Source organism: Phallusia mammillata, chromosome 4 (assembly GCF_965637545.1).
Source record: "Phallusia mammillata chromosome 4, kaPhaMamm4.hap1.1, whole genome shotgun sequence".
Classification (NCBI taxonomy): domain Eukaryota; kingdom Metazoa; phylum Chordata; class Ascidiacea; order Phlebobranchia; family Ascidiidae; genus Phallusia; species Phallusia mammillata.
Window position 1 is genome coordinate 1,661,799 of NC_137255.1, and position 22,464 is coordinate 1,684,262.

The 22,464-nt window shown below is 32.9% G+C and overlaps 5 protein-coding genes and 1 long non-coding RNA gene across 7 annotated transcripts; all 6 read right to left on the reverse strand.

Annotated features, from left to right (window-relative positions):
• Nucleotides 1-2,043: 2,043 nt before the first annotated feature.
• LOC145222156 (uncharacterized) lies at nt 2,044-4,665 on the reverse strand. The gene is made up of 6 exons (XM_080088200.1): nt 4,555-4,665; nt 3,627-3,822; nt 3,416-3,544; nt 2,879-3,010; nt 2,641-2,773; nt 2,044-2,565 (listed from the first exon to the last, which is right to left on the reverse strand). The coding sequence occupies exons 2-6, from the start codon at nt 3,784-3,786 to the stop codon at nt 2,457-2,459; spliced, it is 663 nt and encodes a 220-aa protein (XP_079944326.1). The 5' UTR covers nt 3,787-3,822; nt 4,555-4,665; the 3' UTR covers nt 2,044-2,456.
• Nucleotides 4,666-4,965: 300 nt separating this feature from the next.
• Nucleotides 4,966-5,939, reverse strand: LOC145222367 (kelch-like protein 17). The gene is made up of 4 exons (XM_080088472.1): nt 5,768-5,939; nt 5,433-5,650; nt 5,159-5,308; nt 4,966-5,094 (listed from the first exon to the last, which is right to left on the reverse strand). The coding sequence occupies exons 1-4, from the start codon at nt 5,919-5,921 to the stop codon at nt 4,966-4,968; spliced, it is 651 nt and encodes a 216-aa protein (XP_079944598.1). The 5' UTR covers nt 5,922-5,939.
• On the reverse strand, nt 5,937-6,691 carry LOC145222165 (kelch-like protein 14). Its single transcript, XM_080088212.1, has 3 exons — nt 6,472-6,691; nt 6,209-6,278; nt 5,937-6,103 (listed from the first exon to the last, which is right to left on the reverse strand). The coding sequence occupies exons 1-3, from the start codon at nt 6,539-6,541 to the stop codon at nt 5,953-5,955; spliced, it is 291 nt and encodes a 96-aa protein (XP_079944338.1). The 5' UTR covers nt 6,542-6,691; the 3' UTR covers nt 5,937-5,952.
• Nucleotides 6,692-9,442: 2,751 nt separating this feature from the next.
• Nucleotides 9,443-12,101, reverse strand: LOC145222168 (uncharacterized). 2 transcript variants are annotated; one of them, XR_013859299.1, is made up of 4 exons: nt 11,480-12,101; nt 10,488-10,548; nt 10,359-10,400; nt 9,443-10,198 (listed from the first exon to the last, which is right to left on the reverse strand). It is a non-coding gene; the product is annotated as an uncharacterized LOC145222168 (long non-coding RNA). The 2 variants fall into 2 exon arrangements; XR_013859298.1 differs by lacking the exon at nt 11,480-12,101 and having other exon boundaries at nt 10,488-11,473.
• Nucleotides 12,102-12,640: 539 nt separating this feature from the next.
• Nucleotides 12,641-15,154, reverse strand: LOC145222146 (uncharacterized). Its single transcript, XM_080088189.1, has 10 exons — nt 14,844-15,154; nt 14,559-14,708; nt 14,408-14,495; nt 14,228-14,346; nt 13,944-14,136; nt 13,759-13,881; nt 13,587-13,685; nt 13,341-13,472; nt 13,033-13,165; nt 12,641-12,783 (listed from the first exon to the last, which is right to left on the reverse strand). The coding sequence occupies exons 2-10, from the start codon at nt 14,613-14,615 to the stop codon at nt 12,672-12,674; spliced, it is 1,056 nt and encodes a 351-aa protein (XP_079944315.1). The 5' UTR covers nt 14,616-14,708; nt 14,844-15,154; the 3' UTR covers nt 12,641-12,671.
• A 1,010-nt stretch (nt 15,155-16,164) lies between these two features.
• Nucleotides 16,165-17,346, reverse strand: LOC145222163 (uncharacterized). Its single transcript, XM_080088210.1, has 5 exons — nt 17,183-17,346; nt 17,007-17,062; nt 16,864-16,899; nt 16,718-16,799; nt 16,165-16,503 (listed from the first exon to the last, which is right to left on the reverse strand). The coding sequence occupies exons 2-5, from the start codon at nt 17,059-17,061 to the stop codon at nt 16,284-16,286; spliced, it is 393 nt and encodes a 130-aa protein (XP_079944336.1). The 5' UTR covers nt 17,062; nt 17,183-17,346; the 3' UTR covers nt 16,165-16,283.
• Nucleotides 17,347-22,464: the final 5,118 nt, after the last annotated feature.

Here is a 22,464-nt window from a genome sequence, read left to right on the forward strand (position 1 = left end):
GTTTTAGTTAAACATTAGTTCCATTACTAAAGAGATGCAGATTTATTCTGGTGGTTGTCAGTTCAATTTTATTTACAGCTTTTTGTTCCATATAATATGAGTAATAATTTAGATTCAAGTGATGAAAGACAACGTCATGTTGGGAATGTGAAAGTTCAAATAAAACATAAGAGTAAGTTCCATTTATTGTAAAAATTCTTTAATAGTTCCATTTAATTGTCAACATAAATACACCATTATATGGTTGAATGCTCATGGTGCGAAATGTTCTAAATGTGTTACAGTTATGTGCTCACCTTTTTTGATTCTTACATTGCACTGTTTATTTTTTCCCATGATTTTTTGCCACAACACCTTTGCTATACAATTCAAGTTTGCTGGTTTGACAAATTGGTATGAAACCAAAAGTGATGTTTTATTGGATGACAACACCACAAATATAAGTTGCTTTGTAATCAGGTTTTAATGAAAATGGAGCACAATATTTGTAATAAACAAAGTAGAAATAAACTTATTTAGATGGTGGTTTCATAGCATAGTGGTATTGGATCTTAGTTTTTGGTTGTAAGGCATTGGATAGTCAGTGCAATTACCCCAAAAGTTTCTCAAAATAAATCAAACAACTAAACAATATTTAAATTGGATGTGAACAGTTAGTAAGACATGTCACAGCCGTGTGTCGACTTGACTAGATTTGCCAGTCACACTGCTAACTTCCGCAATCTACAGCCTTGTCATTTCATAACAGTTGTTGTAATCTCTCAACCATGTTGGTTTAAAGCAGGGCTTCTCAAACTGTGGGTCCCAATTGGGGTCACGAAACATTATGGGTTATTATGTCAGTCACAATAAATGGTATGCATTGGGCACATTTATTGTTTAAACATCATTCCCGTGTATTCAAACTGCTCTAAACACGTTTTGTAGAACTTAAAAAAGTATTGCCAGCCTAGTTGCCATATGGGCCAGACTTTTTTATGCCTATTGTGTTGAAACAATGCAAAAAAAGCAGATACTACAAGCGTCACAATATAGATTATGACGTCATAAAAACTACTGTCAATCTGTGTATCAAGTTAGAAATTATGGGTCCCCTTCAGGGAAGGGGACACATATTGTTTTTGTCCGTATTTTTTTTCTTTTTTTTCTGTCTAACGCTGGTTTGTTATACGCATTTGGTCAAGAAAGAGTGCTTCTAATTTATTCAAATTTCGACATCATGGACCAAGTTAAGCATGTCATCAGTGCATGATGTCATACTGCACAATATTGATATCAACCTCTGCTTGTGGTCGGTGGTGGTAATCTGCATTCAAACAGCTAAAGTTTTTTGTAGTTCTGTGTCGGTTGGTATTCTATCACTATGGACATGAAAAGTTTAATATCTGTTTCTACTGAAGGATGGTGGAATTATGACATCATTACAGAGTTTATAACATCATCATCATGTTACTTGTGACATCATCATGTTAGCATGCTGTGCAATAAGGTACTCTACCTGCCAGTTGTGTAGAAAATATACATCATATATACGACTTGTAGTTGCACTAAAATACCAGACTTGAAATAGCAATGCTATGTTTGGTGTAGAAAATAGGTATTGACAAATTTACAGTTTTCCCTCACAAAAGTATGACTTACAATAAACTAATACATTTGTGCATGTTAATCTTATGTGGTATGTTGTAACTGTTATGTTACTGTAGTATTTATGGCATTAGGAGCTTTTGCTCAAGCAAAGGTTTTGTATCAACAACAGTTGTTTGTTTGCCACTACTAAAACAAAATGTTTTGTAACCGGCTGACATGAAAAAATAAACAGATACCTATTTAATAGCAATCAGCTTTTCATAAAGACTTGCTTTCTCATGGTTTCATTTGCTGCAATAAAAGTTTCCTTATACTATATAGTTGCCATTCACTATTTTGGTGTTGTACTTTAAATGCTATGCTAGTTGAATTTCTGGTGCTTTTGGATGCCACCGTTTCACGTAGTCACGTTTGTCACACACATATGTACTTGATGTATGAATGTTTGTTAGGTTTATGCTGTAGGACGTTTGTCGTATTTATTATTATCATTGCATCATAATACTCTGTACAGAAAGCGAACATTTTTATGTTGCAATATGTAACAAAACGTGAGAATGAAATACAAACGTCGCATTAAAAGCTACATTTCTACAAAAGATTAAACATCAAGCAAGGATTGCAAGGTATATTTACAAATGCGACAAAGAAAATCATTAGTTTTATCATTTGCATTTGTTTAGCTATGCATAGAACATGGAAGAGCACTTAAAATTTAAGGTATAACAATTTATTGGTTACATTTGGCATAGAAACTATTGTATCAAACTATTTGTACATGTAAAACTTTAGTGCACAATACTTAATATGAATATGTGTATTTTGTAAACAAATAAAAAAATGTTTAATATCATTTCTTAAAGTCATTACAATGAAAAGATTTTGTTAAAATCCTGTTCATCCTTGATCCCAGTAAGAACTCTCCACTTTGAATTTTGTATATCATATTCCTTCAAAAGCCATCCCTCATAAAGACTATGGTAAAAAACATTAGAGTAAAGAGTTTGTGTATACTTGTTTTCTCTATTTCTTTGTTACATTTAGGCTTACCTGTTAACAACTGCAACAATATTTCCGTTCACAAAACAAGCATCTTTCACCTCAGTGGTTCCTGACATTGTGTTTACTTCGGTTGCAGTTTCTTTTAAAGTGTCATACAGATACAAAGACATGGCATTCTCATCTAACAAAACAACTTAAGCTTGGGCATTTTGAAGTGGCAAAAAATTGACTGATAAAGTTGGTAGATAACGATAATGGTGTTTATGTATCACTCTTCCAAGCAAACCTTTAGCGAACAAATAAATATTGGTCCTACAAGCAATTCCAAATACAACTTTTTCAACTTTTTTCGCAACGGTTTTCCACTGTGCACCGGGTGAATCACAATACTGCCATGATGGAAATCTATAGATTCTGTCTAAAAACAGAATAATTTTAGCACTGAATTTTTAGGACCAAAAGTTTAACCTAATGCAAAACAAACAATATCCAAACTATTTGTTTTAGGTGTTGTTAATTAATGTAAGGTAATTTAAAATTGTTTATGTTAGGGGTTGCACTGGTACATGTTTACTTTTTAATTGGATAAGGAAAGAAAAACATGAATGTAGTTGCAGGATAATATATTCAGTTAAACTGACAATGTATTTGAAACAATTTTATATATTTGGACAGCATTATAGATTACGCTGTCATTTCATAGCAAGATTGACATATATTTTCAACAATTTTATGTGGCTAGAAGAAAATCATACAATTAAAGTAGCAGTGTAACTAAACAAATTTCTCAACAACATTTCATACCATATTTCAAAAATCTTACCAGACATAGAAACAAGAACTTTATCAACATTTCCGTGGTTGTTGTATGTTGTCCATTTTTTATTTACAGCATCAAACACATATAGTTGTTGTAAAAAGATGTGACTAAAGTTTGTAGCAACAACATGAGCTGAAAATTTTTTATATTTGTATTGTGCATACTGGTGGTGTGAAACAAGAGTTGGCCAGCATGTCTAGCAATTTTTACTTACAATTATTTAGGGCTGATGTGGAAAGAGATAGAACGCTCTGTGGCATTGGTGTTGATTTTTTCCAAACACTTTCAGGAAAATCCAAATTAATTTTTGCAACTGCATTTGATGCCATGTTCGTTTTTGTTCGGTACCCAAACAGATATATACAATTGTCCATTTTGACAGCTCCCGCAAAACCAGCTACATTTCTTGCCTTAAAAAGTTCAAGAAACTAAACTCGTAGACCAAGTTATTTACCAATATATGTCAAATTAAATACTAATGAGATCTATTCTTCTTCATGCCTACGTATTTAAGGAATTGAAAACTTCCTTGATTCAAAGATTTTAATATACACTGAGTAGTATCATGTTAAACTCAGTAGTGGCAGGTGAACAACTAAAAACATTTTTAGATCTTTGCTCTGTTTGTTTAAATAATATTATTTTAATGAAAAGCAAATTTGGTGAAACTTCAAAGAGTCAGCTCAGGGTTATCTTATAACTTATACCTAATACAGTACAGTGCTCTATTGTCTGTACTTCATTAGCCAGTGTTTTATTATCTGGTTGCCTTTAAAATGTTTTTAATGGCAAAAAAATGTAGTAAAGAATTGAACTAACAAGCCTCGTACTTTATGCTACATGTTTAAAACATCAATTAATTGGAGAAAAACAATTGTACATCTTACAATTGTAGTGCTTGGTATTTGTTTAACAGAAGTTTAAACCTAAAAGATGTGTTGTGTCTGTTAATGAAAAGATCAGGTATGATTTAACAAACAAAATTACATGTTCATTAATTTGTTTATTCAAATCAATCTTTAAAAGTTTGGTCCCAACCAGACTGGATAATCAAGAAAACACTGTATCTAAACAACCATTACAAAAGTTCTGGTGTTCTCATACAGCAACAGCTGATTTGAAAAAGCTTTGTGAGGCTTTACCTGTGAAACATTTTCTTGGTAATTATTCCTGATGTTTAGCTTGCACAAAGCACCCGATGACGACAATACCAATAAATTCAATGATGAACTTAAAAATGCAATTTTACTTAAATGATATTTTCACTTCTTAATTTCTAAAGGAGAAATGGCTAATTTGGCAATAACCCACTTTAATTTGGTTAAAATAAATAACCAACCAAAGTGTATGATATATTTTTCAGCCAACAAATTATTACTACTTACCACTTGTAAGTAAAAATGTCATTCCAGACTACAGGAATCAGCCTGTGTTACAGAGTAGTGACCGACATATTTGTTGTCATTTATCAACTAACCAAAATAACCTAACAATCAGTATTTGCAGAAAACATTCATATTATTCAAAATTTATTTTTCCATTTTGAAAAAAGATTACACAGACTTGGAGCAATTTTTGTCAATAAATCTTTTACCTAATTTTTGTCGATTTTCGGCCAAAACTCGCTTAGAGATAGTTTGAAGAACTTTGTTTTGTGTGATAGGATAGTCTTTAAAAAGGTTCTATAAAACAAAATAAAATACAAATATAAAATTCATTTGTTTAATGCCACTGCACTGTTCTTACCTGATCCTGGACTGCCTGTGAAAGAAAATGTTTACTTATTTCTTCTAAATCCAACATGGAAAAAAGTTCTGGGAAAAAGTCCTTTCGATTTTTGGAGTCATGTTCCACCCATGAAACAATTAATGTATATGTGGTCTCTTCTTTAACATCCTTTAACACAAAAGGCAGAAATTAATTATTGTCACAACTGGTTTTGTGTGAAATGTTTCTTACACAAATAAATCTTTAACCTAAATATATTAATAGCAAAAAATTTAAACATGTTTTTTTTTACTCTTTCACTCTTGAGCATGACAACTTCCTTTATCTTTTGGAATTTGAGCTCAAGCAGTTCTGCTTCTTCACTCATTTCAATAAAATGATCAGAGATGTATTGGCCAATCTCTCTTTCCAAATGACTGGCATTAAACTTTTTAGCAGCATTCCAAATTTTTAGGGCATTACATGGTTCTTGATATTTCAGTAAAAATCCACAACAAATATCTTTCAGATCTAAAAATACATATCAGTTTTAATTTACACCAATATAATGGCATTTTCAAAATTCTGCTTTTAAAAAAAGCAAGATAAATGCAATTAGTAAAAACTTTAAATCTATAACAGCCTCACGAGGAATAATAAGATAATCAGCTGCATGCAGAACTTGATAAACATTCTCATCATCCAGTGTGATTTTGCTGGTGTAAATAAAATCAAGAATCAACTTTAGTGTATCAGCTGAAATCTCAGTGATCTTAATTGTCTCCTCATATTTTTCTTTCATCTGAAAAGCATTTATTACATTCACTCAGTTATTAATCTAAAGTTGTTATATTTCTTGCCTCTACATGGAAGAGTTTTTCAAAATAATCTGACATTGAACTCAAAACACATTTGTGGACTTCAAATTTTTCCCCATCTGCTTCAAGCATTGAATCACAGCAGTTTTTATTGGTCAAACGAAAGCTAAAATAAATCAAAAACTGTCTAAATATTAGAAGAGTTACTATGTTACCAGAATATTGTTCCTTGTTCTAACTATTAGTATATAAGCCATACTGATGAACTTACTTATTAAGGTTGGTGGCCATTTTTTTGGAGTGTTGGCTGTCAAAACTTTGTGTTTGTTTACCATGTACCACTGCAAAAATAAGTAAAATAATATTGGCAAAACTTTGATTTTTGAAAAAATAACAACACTACAATTTATTCTGTGATTGTACATTGGTTGAAAACTACTCATGCAATGCAACCAAATTTAAATAAATTTTACCACACCAAAAAGAAACAAAGTCACCAAAATAGTTTTATAACATTACAAACAAGTTAATTACCATTTGTTGGTGCTCCAAGAGGTGACACTGGCACAGAGTTTGTAAGTTTTACCCCGAACGAAAAAGACATGCCCTGATCCAGCAACAGGCAAACAATAAATGTGAATCAGTTCTGCCAACTCACAGTATAATGTTGAGTCTGGGTAAACTTCTATAGCTTTTACATAAAGTCAACTATAACACATTTCAAATTATTTTACATAGTGCGTTTTCAAGCTTAAAAATTGTGCTAAAATAAATAAACAATGCACCAAAAACAGTTTCATCTCCACTTTTTACCAAAATCAAGAATGTTGTTTTTGAAAGGGGAATTTCCCCGTTTTATGACATTTCCCTGTTTAATTTTTGATAATGATAACAAGGTGGCGGTGTTCCCGCCCAGTTGGGCTAATTTTCAGACATCGAATGGCTTGAAATAAAGTATTTTTTATTAAACCGAACAAAAAAATAAAGTTGCAACACAAAACAAATATTGTTAGGTGGTTATTATGTCACATAACATTTCAAACATTAGATCAAACCAATAATGCAATCGGAACTTTTTTATTACCATAACGCGACAATTCGAAATGTAAGCCAAATCTTTCACGTTAAATGTCCGGAACGATGTACCGGAAATACAAAATAACCGTTCCAGTCTTCGGGTCAAAATTTGTTTATTTCGTTCCCCACTAGTTCGTTTTGCGGTTGCGTTTTTGCGTAGAGTTGCGGTTTAGCAAAATTTGGATGATTTTGAAAAAGATGAAGTGTAAATGCATCAAGTGCATTACAATAATACTAATACTAAACTGATCATTTCAGTTTATTTGCTTGTTGTGTACATAACAAATAAGGCGCTTAGTTGGGGTGAGGTAGTCACTATTCTGAATTACACTACATCTTGTCACAAAAAACATAACTGTTAAACTTGCAGTAATTACACGAATATAACTTATGTCTGTCTATGCTCAAAGGTTAGATGCGTGACTTAACAAGGTTTACAGCTTTGTTATTGTTTTCCATCCTGTACATGTATGTGCTCGAATACTAGGTTATCCTCTCCCACCTACTGAACGCAGTTTAAAATGGATATACACTTCCATTGCTCTTTGCTAAATTCAAGAACCTGATATTGGACAACAACTCTGTGGTTATTATGGAGCCATGAATTAAGGTGTGGTTTTATATTGTCTGGTGTGGTCACACTTAGTGAATTTGTATTCAGAGGGAAGTTTGGTTGTAAGTTTTTTTTTTAAAGGCACAACTTAGATTTGTATTCGTTTAATTTTAACATTCTTATAAACCTGTCATTAAAATTTACTTGAACAGCAATTTACTAGGAACAATTTTACATGCATTTTATTTGATGTGCAGTATTTTTACAAAAATGTTCTGAACAACAATAAGTTTAGTATCATGACATGTTACTACTGCACGCGTATTCATTATATCTCTAGCATGCAATCTCACCAGTAATAAATCAATGTGGGGAAATTTTTGAATAACCAGGATTATACACGGGTTTCATGCTCTCCAAGACTATCACAAAATCCTTATTTTTCTCACTAATGATGCTCTACTTTTTCTGGTTTAGCAAAAAATGCTAAATGCCTTTAAGATTTGACTCTCTAAAGGAGACGGGGTTGTGACAATTTAGTGACAGGCTGCCACCTATCGCCTGTCAATGACAGGGTGTCAGGTACACACTGACACCCTGTCACAGATTTACTGACACCCTGTCACAGATTTATTGACACCCTGTCACTGATTGAATGACGCCCTGTCACAGATTTACTGACACCCTGTCACAGATTTACTGACACCCTGTCACAGATTTATTGACACCCTGTCACAGATTCACTGACGCCCTGTCATGGATTTTGACACCCTGTCACTGATTCACTGGCGTCCTGTCAATGATTAAATGACGCCTTGTCACTGATTTATAATTTTCGAAAAAACAGTCTTTTTGCTTTGTCGTCTGAAAGAGCCAGGTTGCAGTGAGAGGTTTGAAATAAAGATTAAAGGCAGATTTTAAGCATTGTTGCCAGAACTAACATCTGCGTTCTCTAAAAGCATGAATGCGACCACAGAGGAAACTTTGGGAATAGCTTAGAACCAGAAAGCACCCTGGAAAACACAAGAGATCATGAATACATATGATAGAAACTTCTTATATGAAGAACAAGCTTCTTCATATAAGACCTAACAGTTTGAATACTAGGTTTTCTTCATACCAGTTTCTGTGGACGACCCAGCACAACCTAACAGTTTGAATACTGGGTGAAAAATTTGGACCAACATCAAGAACTTCATCACCACCAGCAGAGTTTGGAGAAAAGCTCTGTAGAGTATGAAGGTGAAACATGGTATCAGGCTCCACCTGATCTTTCTGATCAAAGCACTGTATAATACGGCCAGAAATGTGTGACAACCCACAGAAGTGCACTTTGGTTGCAGTATGTCAAGAGTGTATGCTGTCGCTTATCTTGTTCAATATATTATTAGAGCACATAATGATGGAACCAATGGAAGATTTTGAGGAAACAGTGTCAGTGGCAGGACAAATTCATTACAGAGTGGTAAGAAACTTACTGACATTGGACAATACAATGAGAAGGTATGGAATGGAGATAAGAAGTGAAAAAAGCAAGATCATGGTAAGGTCAAGGCAAAATGATAAAGAGAGCGACATAGACATTACAATGGAAGGTGAACAACTGGAAGCAGTCTCAATGAAGAAGTGACATGGAGACGAAAGTTGCAACGGTTCGGCCATGTGATATGGAATCATGCACAGGACTGTTAAAGGTCATGAGAAGACACGGGGGAGACCCAGAACGAACTGCATAGGACTGGCAGAGGATTAAGATAGATAGAGAAAATGCGCCAACGGTCCCAGGACTACAATGATATTCAGGAACTTATTAAAAATGTTAGGGCAATATTGTTGTTACAAAAACTTCTTCAGTAATCATAAAGCATGAAAAAATATTTCAGACAACTTTTATTATTAAACAAAAAACAACAAATTTATGAATGCCTAACATAAAGACTAGATGTGATAAAGAACTTAAAAATCTAAGCAAGCGCACCATATTCTCTAGCTGTCAGTGTATCGATTAATACTCATGTGACAATGCATTATAAGTAAATAAGAAAAGAAAAGGGAAATAGTGAGAGCATTGGGTAAAACACAACAATTGACACGTCAAAATGTAAAAAAAACACCCATCTTTGGGGGAAGCAGGTTAGTAACGGGTTACTATGTGCATAATAATAAAATATCAAACCACAATCAGCCAATCAACAGTCCTTTAAAATTAAACCCCAATTGGTTATTGTTTAAGGCTGTTAAAACTGCCAAACGAACCAGCCCAAATGAATGCAAGAACACTTGCAACACATTTTTGGTTGCCTTTATATCCCTATAACATCACAGAAACTCGTTGTTTGTGGTGCGTCGGATTATGAGAAATGTTTTTAAACTTTAGTGGCCTGTGGGTTAAATACTGGAGCTGTCAAGACAAATGGCTATCTACATGACCATATCCACAATCTGCTGCGAAAAAACTTCAGGGAAAAAACACAAATTGAGTAAAATCAAAATGTGCCTCCTTTAGGGGACGCATAATATCACAAATTTTAAGCAAACAGGACATTGCCAAGACTGAATTATTCCAAGCTTAGAGGTGTTGATTCCCACACATTTGATGTGATGACATGATCTGCAACTGTCACATCCAATCTGCTCACAAAAGTTTTACATGTAGATAAGCACACAGTTTTTATGTACACGTGATAAAAAAAAATTATGCTTTTACCATTGTTTTAACATTTTGTGCACTATATCAAAATTAATTATGTATGAAGTGGGTCATGCTGTCTAAAACAAAACAAAAACTTACCTATTTTCTAATCACATTGGCTACATAGCTAAAGAAGACTGTCTAAAATAAAATGATATTATGAATGATTAGCAGCATCACTAGAATTGCTTTTAAAGCTTAAAAATGAAAAATATTTAATGGTCTTACCGGATTCATCTAACTTTTTTGACAAATTTTATTCCTGTAATGAAGCAGTGCTCTTCTCGAACTAGAAAACAATACTATTAGGGTACGATTTTTTAAGGTTGTGTTTAACAAGTTCAGCAACCTTTAAGGATTATTCTTATGTTTTTCTTGTAACCCTTCAAACAACCGATTAGCAAATACTTTTAATTAATGAAAACAATCACAAGAGTGGCTGGTTGTTTTCTGACCAATGTTTTGTAACAAAAATATACAATGGTAATACTGTGTCATTTTTTTACTATTTTACAGATACTTCTGTTGCTTGTTGTTGAATCAATCAGATCTAAATAAGATCAGTTTAAACATTGTGTGGAGTCAGTTACAAAAATGAAATAAAAAGCAAGGTGGATAAAGTGTATAAGCAAAGATGAATCCCAAAAAAAGGATAACTAAGAAATTAGTTAAAACACCAAACAAAACAAATGTTTTACTCCTCCAAGTCTGTTAGAACCAGTATTGAATCGCTTTCTTTTTGTGCTGGTAGTTGCCTAATACTTTCTTAATATTGTTTACTGTTAATAGGTTTCCAATCTTTAAATGTTGATGGCTTTCTCCCAAGAAATAAACCAAAAAACATGAACAATTTTCATGTAAATATGGCCAAATCAGCTGGTTAAAAAAAAAATACTAAGTTGTAACAGTGTCTGGCAGCTAGGAATTTCATGAATCTACTGGTTTCAAACAGCTAAATGTGTTGGTCCAATCTACATGTGTAAAAAGTATTGTATTGTTTGGAAACTCAGATGAGCTCCTCTTTTTTTGCAAGTAACATTCATACTGTTAATTAAATATGGCAATCAGATATCACAATGTGACACACCACAGAGCTTAGACATATTTAAATAATAAACAAAGTGACTAAAAATAAGTGATTGAACTTTTTCGCCCTGTTAGAGCTCGTCAGACTGCCTGGCAGACAATGAAAGTTCAAAAATTGTAAAAAACACACTTACCTTTGCTGCTTGCAATTTTTCAAGATTTAACAAATGCCTTATTAAAGTCATAAGCACGAAATATTGCACGACATTTTACAATTTTAAGATGTAATTGCTTATGTTTGGAAAGTATTTTTTATAATTATCCATGGATTTAGTCCTGTTGCTTCTTAGTATGGTTTGCAGTAGTGGCTGACTAATTGAAATCAAGCAGGGCTGCCACTTTGGTTTGAATGAAATAATCCAGTTTTAAATATATATCTAGAATCATTTAGATTGAAAAACAAAACATCCAAAAATATATCTAACTAAACATAAAATAATCCAATTTAATGTAATATATTAGCCAAACAACAACGCATATGAAGGTTTTTAATATAAATTGATCTATATTTGATGCTAAAGAAGCTTACTTCTTCCTTTTCATCACTCTATTTTTCTGTTACAGTTATAATGTGGTCTGGGTGGAACATTTGTGAGCTTGTACTGTTCCCATGATCTTTACAAACGTTACAAAAACTATCTAGAATTTATAGCCATCATCTAGATCCTAAATTTTACATCTAGGCTTAACCCAAACTTTCTAGATCTAGCTATAAAATATCTAGAGTGGTAGCCCTTAAATCAAGGTGTTTCACTCTACCTTCCGTAGAAGAGCACGAATAAACTAAACTTAAAGTAACATCATACTACTACGGACGATTTTTTTCTGCCTTTCGCACTAAATTCGGAACATACGACGAAAATTACAAACACATGGCTCGTTTTGCACACTTAACTATAGCAAAATCGCCCTGTCACTGATTTAGTAATGCCCTGTCACTGATTTAATGACGCCCTGTCACTGATTTGGTGACACCCCAGCCCTGTCATTGACGCCTGTCACAAACTGTGACAAGTGTCACGAAAAAGTCACAACCCCTGTTGCTCTAAAGGGTTAAAGAGCAAATGGCACTTTTTATACACATTTTTGAATATACCAAACATGGTTATCTAATTTTGTTGATTGCCTTTTTTTTAACTTTGCTTTATTTATTTCAATAATCAGCACTTTGCAAAACAGGTGTTGTAAACAACTATTTTTAATAAAAAAATAAATTTGATAGTAAATTTAGGTTGTACAAAAATACATCATTACAGTGACACAAAATGTATTTACAAAAAAAAATGTATGGCATTACAATATTAAACAAAACAAAATATATTTGAACTAGTCCACAGGAAAGATTTTAGCAAATTTTGTTTCATCATTTATTCCAGTGATAATTCTCCATTTATTGTTGGTGAGGTTGAATTCCTTTAGAAGCCAACCTTCAGAAATACTACAAAAAACATTTATCTTGTCAGGTAGAAATAGAAGTGTTGGGTAGAAATACAAATTAGATAGCCCTCACAGCAGACTGCATGCTAAAGGTTTTTTATGCACCTTGCATAATATGTACAATTATTTAAACATAAGTCAGTAAGAGTGGATATTACCCACTGATTTTAAGCCTGTTACTGGTTCTCTCTGTACTTCAGTGAAATAATGAAGCTATTCAACTAAAAAGCAAGTCCAGTGTAAATGTTACCTTTGTGTAACTGCTACAATTGTCCCATCAACAAAACAAGCATCTGTAATTGAGCAAGTGGATGGCATTTCACTGAGTTTTTCTACTGTTTGGTTTTCTACATTGTACTGCCACAAATTGAAGTAATCTGTTTCTGTTGATATGAACATAACATTATTCCATAAGACCAAAGGAAAACAAAAATGCAACTATGTGTGCAACATCATTTCTTACTAGTGTTTAAGTTTACATCAATAATGCATACTAGTGTAAAAAACAAAGTAAATAAACTTTGTTGGAAAAGAAAAACTTAACTAGCTGAGAACAACCTTTTTCAAATAGGTATATTAGGCCATTTAAGGCAAGAGCTTTTTCAACATTTTCTACTTTCTTGGTTACATATTTCCATCTTTGATCTTTTAGGTCATAGTACTCCCAGGAAGGAAAGTAAAACACTTTTTCTGTGTAAAAAATATATTTATGTTTTGATTCAACCAGTTGTGTTGACAAATATATTTGCATTTTTCAAGAAACACATAAAGTTTATGGAGATTAACTCTAAAGCATTAGATTACCTGATGCTTGAACAAGGCAACTGTTATAATTATCAGTTTGACATGTTGGTAAGCAAACGGCTGGAGAAGGTGGAGCAACTCCATAGGGTAAAAGTGCCGCTAGTAATAAAGTTGTGTCTGTTATTTTTAAAAATGATTTAGAAAACATCTCAACAAAGCAATCAATGCTAACATAGTTTCAAATTATGATCATCAAACTTTGTTCTATCTATTCTGATCCATTTTTGATTTGTTGTGTCATATAAATGTCGTTTCGAACCCCAGTTATCATCACCTTCTGCAACAAGGATCTGACCTGAATGATAAATTACTCTTAAAGCACAATGTGTAATAATTTTGTGAAACATGTTTACTTACAGTCATCAATTACAGTTGCAGTTACATGGTCTATTTGTACTGGCATATCAAGTGTCTTTTTCCACTTCTCAACAGATTGCCCTAAATCAAATTTGGCGACTATATCTGATTTTTTGTTTTTTGTGGTTCTGCATCCAAGCACAAAAATACAATTCTGCATTTTCACTGCAGCAGCATACCCATGTAGTTTATGCTGCAAAAACAGTTTTGTAGCATTGTTGCAATTAGTTGTTAAATATTTCATTTGATTTTGCAAAAAAAGGATGCAAAGCAAGAAGTCTTACTGATGAAATCTGCTTTCCAGAAACTTTTTTGACATTATATTGTGTCACTTCACCGCAATCGGATAGAGCCCAAAAAACTTTTTTTTCGTTCCCGAAATATGACAATGTTTTTTGCTTACCTTATGTAAGAGAAATAAAAAGTGTATTATAGAATGAAAAAGCAACAAAGGAAAAACTTACTAATTTGTGAAATTGGCGCTTGTAAATCTGGCTGAGAGATCATGACTATCACCATTTGAACAACTTTGTGGTGAACCAACAAAATATCCTGTAAGGAAAGCAACAGTAATTGTTTTGTCTCAAATATTTTTTAACAATGGTCTACTGTTACCTGATTATTGACAGCGTGCATAAGAAATGCTTTGCTGATTAGATTCATATCCAACATGAAAAAGAGTTCAGGAAAAAAATCTATTCTGTTAACTATGTCATGTTTTACCCAAGATGTGATCAATTCATAAGCATCTTCTTCGCTCTGTGTCTGTTGGATTTGCACGAAATGTTTAAACTCAGTGTGCAAACAAATGTTAGGTGCTTAAATACAAATTAATTTACAATACAAGAAAAGTTAATTTACTAAGTATATAACATTGAACTGTAGAAGAATCTTTTTTACATTGTTATTCTTTAACAATACAACTGGTTTCAATTCTTCAAATTCCAATAGGAGAAACTTGTTTTCTTTACTGATTTGTTTCAAATGGTCAGCGATATATTGACCACTTTGTTTTTCCAATTCTTTGGCACTAAACTTTTTGGCAAAAGTCCAAATTTTAATGGAATTCTGAGGATCTTGTTGTTCAATAAGAAATTTTGAACAGACATCTTTCAGACCTAAATACAACAGAAATAAACAACACAAATCAAATAGGAAAATAAACAAACTGGTTTAAATACTTTAGAAATGTCATGTAAAATAGATAAAAAGATTAAAAAAAAAACCTTTATATGAGTTAGAAATGGTTAAAATTACACACTGAATTTAACATAGCTACTTTTTTCTGCTAACTAGAAGAGATGTTAGTATCCTTTACCACTCAGAGTCACACAATTCTGTTTTAGTTTAGAATGAAGTAACATTGCTGCAAATGAAGTTGTTTTGTGTTTATGCTATGTGTAAACAAACTAATATGTTTCATGATTAGGGAGGTTCAAAGTAGAATAATTGGGTATTCTAGAATAATTGATGCGAATCTAGAATATCGAATCCAATTCTTATATTATTTTTGACTGAGCAATCATTAATCTTGACAACAACTAAAGTAGACCAGTTTAATACATTATAAAACATATTTTTCATTTATAATGTAAAAAAAGAACCAACCAAAACAAAGAAAAATACTGGGAAAAAACTTTGCACAACTGCATTGAAACTAAATGACCCAAAATCCACTAACCCAGACAAATTAGCATAAGGTTAAAAACTGATTTATAACAATTTTATTCAGTGATTTTTATTGCCTTCAGTAGAAGTAACTATGCTGTAAGCATGATATGGTAATTTGATTTGTTGATGGTAGAGGACTGACATAGACTCCCTAGTGTACTAATATATATATCTATTTGAACATCCCTATTCATGATACAGACCAGCATACCCTAAGCCTAAGATATGATCCGCTAAGCGATATTGGGATTGTTATTCTAGGGTCCCAAAAAATATCGGACTATGCCGCTAAAATCTGATACCATAACAAGTAATATAAAACGGTGATTTGCTACAAAAAATCCCAGAGTTGCACCCAGCCTGACTTACAACTATGTTTCATTAGGTCACAGTTTGAAAATAAACGCACCTAAATAAATAGCATTTTAAATAAATACTTACTAATACGCTTAATACACTGAGCCCCATTAAAAGAAACAATGTCCAAAGGTTGCCGACCCCTGAACTAGACTAAAACAACCAACTGCCATTTTATCCAAAACCTTCACTTTTAGATGTAGGCTACCTGGAATAACAAGATAATCAGCTGCAGCAAGAACTTGATAAACATTCCCATCATTAAGTGTGATTTTGCTGGTGTAAATAAAATCAAGAATCAACTTGAGTGTATCAGCTGAAATGCTGGTAAATTTGTAGTAGTTTCTTGTCTGTGAATAAGGTGGTAACGGATTTGATGTCTAATCTATGACAGTAAATAATACTTACTTTCAGATTAAAAAGTATGTTGAAAAAATCAGACATTGAACTTAAAACACATTTGTGGACTTCAAACTTTTGGCCATCTGCTTCCAGTAGTGCATCGCAAGAATTTTTATTGGTAACCCGAAAGCTGCACATATAATTAAACAAAGTGAAGTTATAATGAAGATATGTTCAGCTAACAATTTGCATTTTTTTAAAGATTTTTTATCCATCCATTGTTTTTTAAGATTATTTATCCATCCAATAAAATTAAATCAGTTTTTACTGTTTAATTACTGCTTGATATTATCTAACTAACATAAGATTTGCTTTTTAGTTGTGTACTTTATCATTAAACTTACTTATTTAGGCTGTCTACAATTTTTTTGGAATGCTCGATCTCAAAATTTTGTGATCTTTTGTGACGTATAACTTCCACTAAGTCTGAAAAAGTATCAGAACATTTCTGAAATAAATTAAAGCATTTGTATATTGACAACATACTAACCACTAATAGAACCATGTTGTATCAGGGACTTGTTTTCTGAAAAACCACAAAAATATATTAAAGCAAAACTTATTGCCATGCATAGGGTGACCCTCAAAAAATTTTTAACCAAAAATCGTATATTTAAACAAACATTTTATTACCATCTTCGGATATTTTGGTAGCTCCTATTTCTGATGCTGAATCAGCAGTAGCCATTCTATAATAAATAAAAACAAAGAGCGCTACAAAAACATTTTTTTCTCACAGTTTCTTCAATCTACTTCTGTAAAAACTACAAACTGCGTTATATTTAAACTACCTGTAAAAGAATATTTACCTGAGCTCCTATCAAGACAAACTGGCTTGTGAAATAACGACCTTGACATGACCAGACCAGCTATAAGACAGGCAAAGAAAAAACATCACAACAACAAATGTAACCAGGCCGACACATTGTGAAAAGAGGGACAAACCAGATTCGTATAAGGGGAATTCCCTGTTTACAATTGTTTCGGTTTCTTTTGAAGTTATACAATGTACATTAATTACTGCGGGTAGCTTGTTCGGGTAGCTTGTTCGAAGCTGTTTTTGTTGAATGTACAGTTGTAGCATAAAACAGATTTTGAAAAAAAAATTAAAAAAGGAGGTGGCGTTTTACAATATATGCTTGGCCAGTGAAAATTCTTTTCCCGAACTGCTTAAAAGTATAGCAAATATAAATAAACTTAATAATATTGTAATCATGGCAAACAAGCGTACGCATATTAAAAAAATATTTGTAAATATATTTATAATAAATATTTGTATTATTGCTCTTTCGATCGAGATGGGCAGGAAATGAACGCAATGGGATAGGAAGTGTCCAAACCTTGGTGCACAGTGCCTTTTTAGTAGATTGTTGGAATTTGTGTGTGTGCCTAGTTTACACATTTCAGAGTGGTGCCCAAACTACATTTACCAACAGTATTTCTCATGACAGATAAGAATGGTCATTTTATAAGTACACTATAATTGTTTGTTAAGAGAGATTTTAGTTGCCTTTAACTATTTACCATACACAGTTATGTACTTATGACAAACAAACTTACATTAAGTTATTAAAATGTTTGCATTTCTGCTCCTTCTGTTCAGGTGGGTTGAAAATGAGTTGTGAGGAAAGAAATTTTTCAAACATTTGTGTGACGAGTCTTTGATGACTCATGACTAAACAATGCATGCTCATCAGGTGTATTGTTAACTCAAACAATGTTTGTGTTTTAGTTCCTCTTGCTGAAGTCAACAAACTGACATGTTTGGACAAGTCTACTTTCATTGTTGACACTTGTTGGTTAGTTACAATGGAACAATGGGATCTATGTATGTTGTGTTACATGATGAGTGTAAACTTTACATCTGTGAAATTTATGATGTGCAATGTGATATTTGGAAACAGATTCATGAAATGCTTCAACCCCGATCACACCATGCCATGTGTTCACTAAATTGTGAGATCTTGTTACCATTTGTCACGTTGAGTAGTATATGCTTTCACTGATCACTTCTATTTTATCTCATCACATAAACAGAGATTAGGGCAAAACAGCCCCTTGTGATAATGTACCAGGCAGATGGAAACTTGGTACATACTGCAGTGTCATTGACTGTAAAGTTTTGCCTGCTACAATTTGAAAGAAAAGTTGATTTACAATTTGCAGATTCTCTTTACTGTTTGCATATTTCCAAAATGTTTCCGAATTGGAACAACGGGGTTTTTAAGCCAATCACAATGGAGAAAGTTCGCGGGTCACGGCATCTTTCAACCAATCACAACACACCCTGCGTATCAGATTTTGTTAACCAATCAGAGGACACCTTGCGTAGCAACCTGTCTTTTATCACAGTTTAGTAAGGTAGATACTTTAACACCAAAAACTAGCGGCACTGGAGTCCGGTTCACTTTAGGTCAAATGACAAATAGTTTATAATATCTACCGTTTAGTAATGGTTGTAAATTGTGATAGTTAAATGCAATCGCAATTATTTTGTTCTTTTTTAAACATAACGCTTTAAAACGATTTTGATAGCAATGTCAGTGTCTATCATTCATGAAAAGGATTCTCTGCAGCATAATTGGGGGAACTTCTGTAACTAAAAATGGATTATTGATGACTATGGTTTTCTAACTTGAGATTTTTGACACTTTTGTCCTGTATCTACAGAAATGTTCAAATAAATTTAAAACTGTACTGACCTATGAATCTTTTGTGCTTGTGCCTGGTTCAATGCACAAAACCAAGCCAACACACCAAATACAGCATAGATAAGTTTATGACCAGGCTTTTCAGTAATTTTGATTGGAGACAAAAAGCAGTGGAAAGTTTCCATCTTCTCTTGTGCTCAATCTGCTACACATGTGTAGTTGAAACAGAATCAAGTCTTACCCGATAAGAAAACCTCAAGTCGAAAGGACAAGACACCACAAAACATTGACAGCAATTGTTTAAAGTGACCAGCTATTGACACTCAATCTTTTTGCTTGATATCAATAGCACAAAGTGTAATTTCCTTAGTGCCCCTTCAGATTTTCCATGCACTTTGGTTTGAAATATATTTGCTGGTTTTAATTAAACTGTGCAGCATGTACATGTAGATCTCAAAGCCGTAACATTTACCACTAGTTGTGGACATTTGGTACTTAATTAATTTGAATTTAGACACAATACATTAAATAAAAATATCATGACATGCTATAAACTTTTTTAGTATACTTGATAAATTAATTACTTTTTCTTAGAAATGTTCTGCAGTACCAACATAGTTTCCTAAATGGTGAAGTTTATAATATTGTTGTTCTGTTTTGATGTTGATTTGAAACAGTAGTGTTGACTACCATGGTGAATTTTAGAATCTATTTGCACCAGAAAAGCTATGAAGGACCTTGCAACTGTAGAAATAGTATAATAAACCAAACGATCGACTGAAATCATTAGATGTGTTTTTCAAAAATTGTGATTAGTCCCTGCATAATAAACAGAAATTGGCGACTGTAAAATTAGGTAAACATTTGGCTTAATTTAGAGTAGTGTTGGGTATTATCTGGTTAGTCAAAAATATATATACACACTATAAAAAAACATTGACGAGATGGCACTTTTAGTTACTAGTTAAACATCATGATCCATATTTATTACCACAAGTAATGGATATAAAAGTCATCTAATGTAAATTTGTTTGTAAAATGAGGAAGTTAAATATATATTATATCCCAGGCTTTACCAACTACATTACAGATCTTTATTACACCAACAGCTGCCAGTATATCTGTTTTTCATTTATAAAATACAAATGTAAATTGTTTTCTGGTTTTTCTATATGGTCTAAATTGATGCTTATTGTTTGCATCAATGAGCATATAAAAACAGCTTAGCAATTTTTTTTTCACATTTTAGATAGAGTGCTGTCAATCGACAGGCTTGTCAACTGTAATTTAGACTGTGGTAAATGAAATGGTGTTTTGTTTCATCATAGATATGATAAAGATGTCATAGATACATCACAGATATAATTGACTTTATGGTTCCATTCATGGGATTGCAAATAAATAAAACCAAAACTAGTGTAAACAAGAAAAGATTAAATAGCTGAGAAAAACCTGCTCACATAAGAAAAACAAATTTCTAAGACTGCTGTATGACTGTTTTTAGGTGGTAGTTATTCTGTACAACATTTTTGGATAAAAATATTTATTATTTCAATCTCATAAGAAAAACGCTCAAGTAAATCTTCTCATAATTTACTTTATACTGTAGCAGCCTTTTTCAATCGTCCAGTTGTTTCAAAGAACACTACTTCATTTTGTCATTCAAGATAACTTCTGTTTTATTATAAACTTTTGACAAAATTACCAGCATTCATAATGAAAACAACATACACATTGGTGGTACAGAACAACATTCAAGTCTGAACATACTGGGAGTTGTTTGGAACAACTATGCAAATGGTGTCCATAGTGTACATTTAAGTTAGAACTGCACTGTGTACAACTAAGAAAACCATTCATCTCTCTAAGTTAGGAACAGTTTGTTGATCCCAAGGTATGGCATGCATAATGTGATAAATTGCGTTGATCATAGGTGCTTGCACTATAGAGAGAATGTGGCATAATACACATTTATTATGCCATCCAAACTGGTTTGCTGTGCCGTGCTCATCATATGCATTCTAAAAAAAGACATTGATTGATTGAAAGGGATGTGTGTTATCCTAACAAACACATGCCATTTAAGAGGGAAAATATTTTGCACAAAAGCAATTTCAGACTTACTAAAAATTATAAGTGTATAATTTACCATTCATAATTTCATAGCATATATATTGCACAGAAGTCATTTTACATTTAAATAAAATTATAATTTACTGCTATTCATAACCTAATGAGCATTACCTTTAGTTCAAACACCCCAACTGCATCAGTCTTTATCTTGTTCTGGCCCGCAAAACGTATTTTTAAATCAAAACTGAAAAAAAACTTTGAACCGTCGACAATAGTAAAGTTAAAGTCACCACTTAGCAACCTAGACGTGACGTAACGACAACCCGCAGGTTTCCGCTGTTGTGATTGGCTAAAAAAAAACCTGTTGTTCGAATTCGGAAACATTTTGGAAATATGCTTACTGTTTGGGTGGAAGTTTTGAAAGTGAAAAATCATGTGAACATTATGATATAAGAAGTGGAGAGTGGAATATAATCTCCCCAATGACTGAAATCACTTATGGTCTGGCAAGTGTGGAATTTGGTGAAAAAATATATGCAATTGGTAGGCAATAAGCTCTAAACCAGTAGTTCTTAACCCGGGCCCATGCCCTTTTTTTAATGCACATATGTAAGTATGTAACCTTACAAGGTTACTTCAAGGGGACGATATATGACGATAAAGCTGTAAACCAGTGGTTTCAACCAGGGCAAATTTGCTTAACAGGGGGATGGGGAGAAGCCAGCTGTGGAGTGTTATGATCCAGTGGCTGACAAATGGAGAGTTCTTGCACAGAAGCAAGTTGACAGCAGTCACCATGGAGCTTGTGTAGTTAATAAGCAAATATATGCCGTGGGTGGTTGGAATGGGTGAGTCTTTGTAGCTTCTTATTAAACAACACATGACCTTTAAATCACTGATTTATTGTAAAAAAAACTCCACTCACTAAAAGGGTCATAAATAATTTCCCCAAGTGCGTGTTTCTCTTACTTGCAAGTACTTGGCAAGTCATATTAGTGTGTCATAGTTAATAATTTTTCTGCACTAGGTTCCCAACAAAATCCAGCAACCAGTATGTTAATTTGAAAAACGTCCTTACTATTTATTGTTACCTTTGTCCACAGATGTAAAAACCTTAATTTAGTTGAAGTTTATGACAATCTACAAGATTGTTGGTCACCTTGTTTCAGTTTGGTTGAACCAGTGTATGGGCACACAGTTGTGGCCATATAAAAAAATGGTTTCCAAAAAAAGGATGAAAGCTCTTTGTCAGCACAATATGTTCTTTGTTTGTTTTTCAAGTTCCTATTTTACAGCCAACTGTGAGATTTCAAATTTACCAATGTTAAAACGTCATTCCTTCTTGTGATTTGAATTGTTCCTGTCAG

Excerpts from the sequence above, each read along its gene's own strand:
- LOC145222156 (XM_080088200.1), bottom strand. The coding sequence starts at position 3,786 with ATGGACAATTGTATATATCTGTTTGGGTACCGAACAAAAACGAACATG. Across the intron at positions 3,545-3,626 it reads CACATCAGCCCTAAATAATT|CTCATGTTGTTGCTACAAAC; the intron begins GTAAGTAAAAAT and ends AAAAATTTTCAG. Across the intron at positions 3,011-3,415 it reads AGTTCTTGTTTCTATGTCTG|ACAGAATCTATAGATTTCCA; the intron begins GTAAGATTTTTG and ends TTCTGTTTTTAG.
- LOC145222165 (XM_080088212.1), bottom strand. The coding sequence starts at position 6,541 with ATGTCTTTTTCGTTCGGGGTAAAACTTACAAACTCTGTGCCAGTGTCA. Across the intron at positions 6,279-6,471 it reads TCTTGGAGCACCAACAAATG|TGGTACATGGTAAACAAACA; the intron begins GTAATTAACTTG and ends TTATTTTTGCAG. Across the intron at positions 6,104-6,208 it reads ATGGCCACCAACCTTAATAA|CTTTCGTTTGACCAATAAAA; the intron begins GTAAGTTCATCA and ends GATTTATTTTAG.
- LOC145222146 (XM_080088189.1), bottom strand. The coding sequence starts at position 14,615 with ATGTTGGATATGAATCTAATCAGCAAAGCATTTCTTATGCACGCTGTC. Across the intron at positions 13,686-13,758 it reads TGATCATAATTTGAAACTAT|CGGCACTTTTACCCTATGGA; the intron begins GTTAGCATTGAT and ends CTTTATTACTAG. Across the intron at positions 13,473-13,586 it reads TTGCCTTGTTCAAGCATCAG|AAAAAGTGTTTTACTTTCCT; the intron begins GTAATCTAATGC and ends TTTTTTACACAG.
- LOC145222367 (XM_080088472.1), bottom strand. The coding sequence starts at position 5,921 with ATGAAAGAAAAATATGAGGAGACAATTAAGATCACTGAGATTTCAGCT. Across the intron at positions 5,309-5,432 it reads TCATGCTCAAGAGTGAAAGA|GATGTTAAAGAAGAGACCAC; the intron begins GTAAAAAAAAAC and ends TTTGTGTTAAAG. Across the intron at positions 5,095-5,158 it reads CACAGGCAGTCCAGGATCAG|AACCTTTTTAAAGACTATCC; the intron begins GTAAGAACAGTG and ends TTTGTTTTATAG.
- LOC145222163 (XM_080088210.1), bottom strand. The coding sequence starts at position 17,061 with ATGGCTACTGCTGATTCAGCATCAGAAATAGGAGCTACCAAAATATCC. Across the intron at positions 16,800-16,863 it reads ACAACATGGTTCTATTAGTG|ACTTAGTGGAAGTTATACGT; the intron begins GTTAGTATGTTG and ends ATACTTTTTCAG. Across the intron at positions 16,504-16,717 it reads ATTGTAGACAGCCTAAATAA|CTTTCGGGTTACCAATAAAA; the intron begins GTAAGTTTAATG and ends TTATATGTGCAG.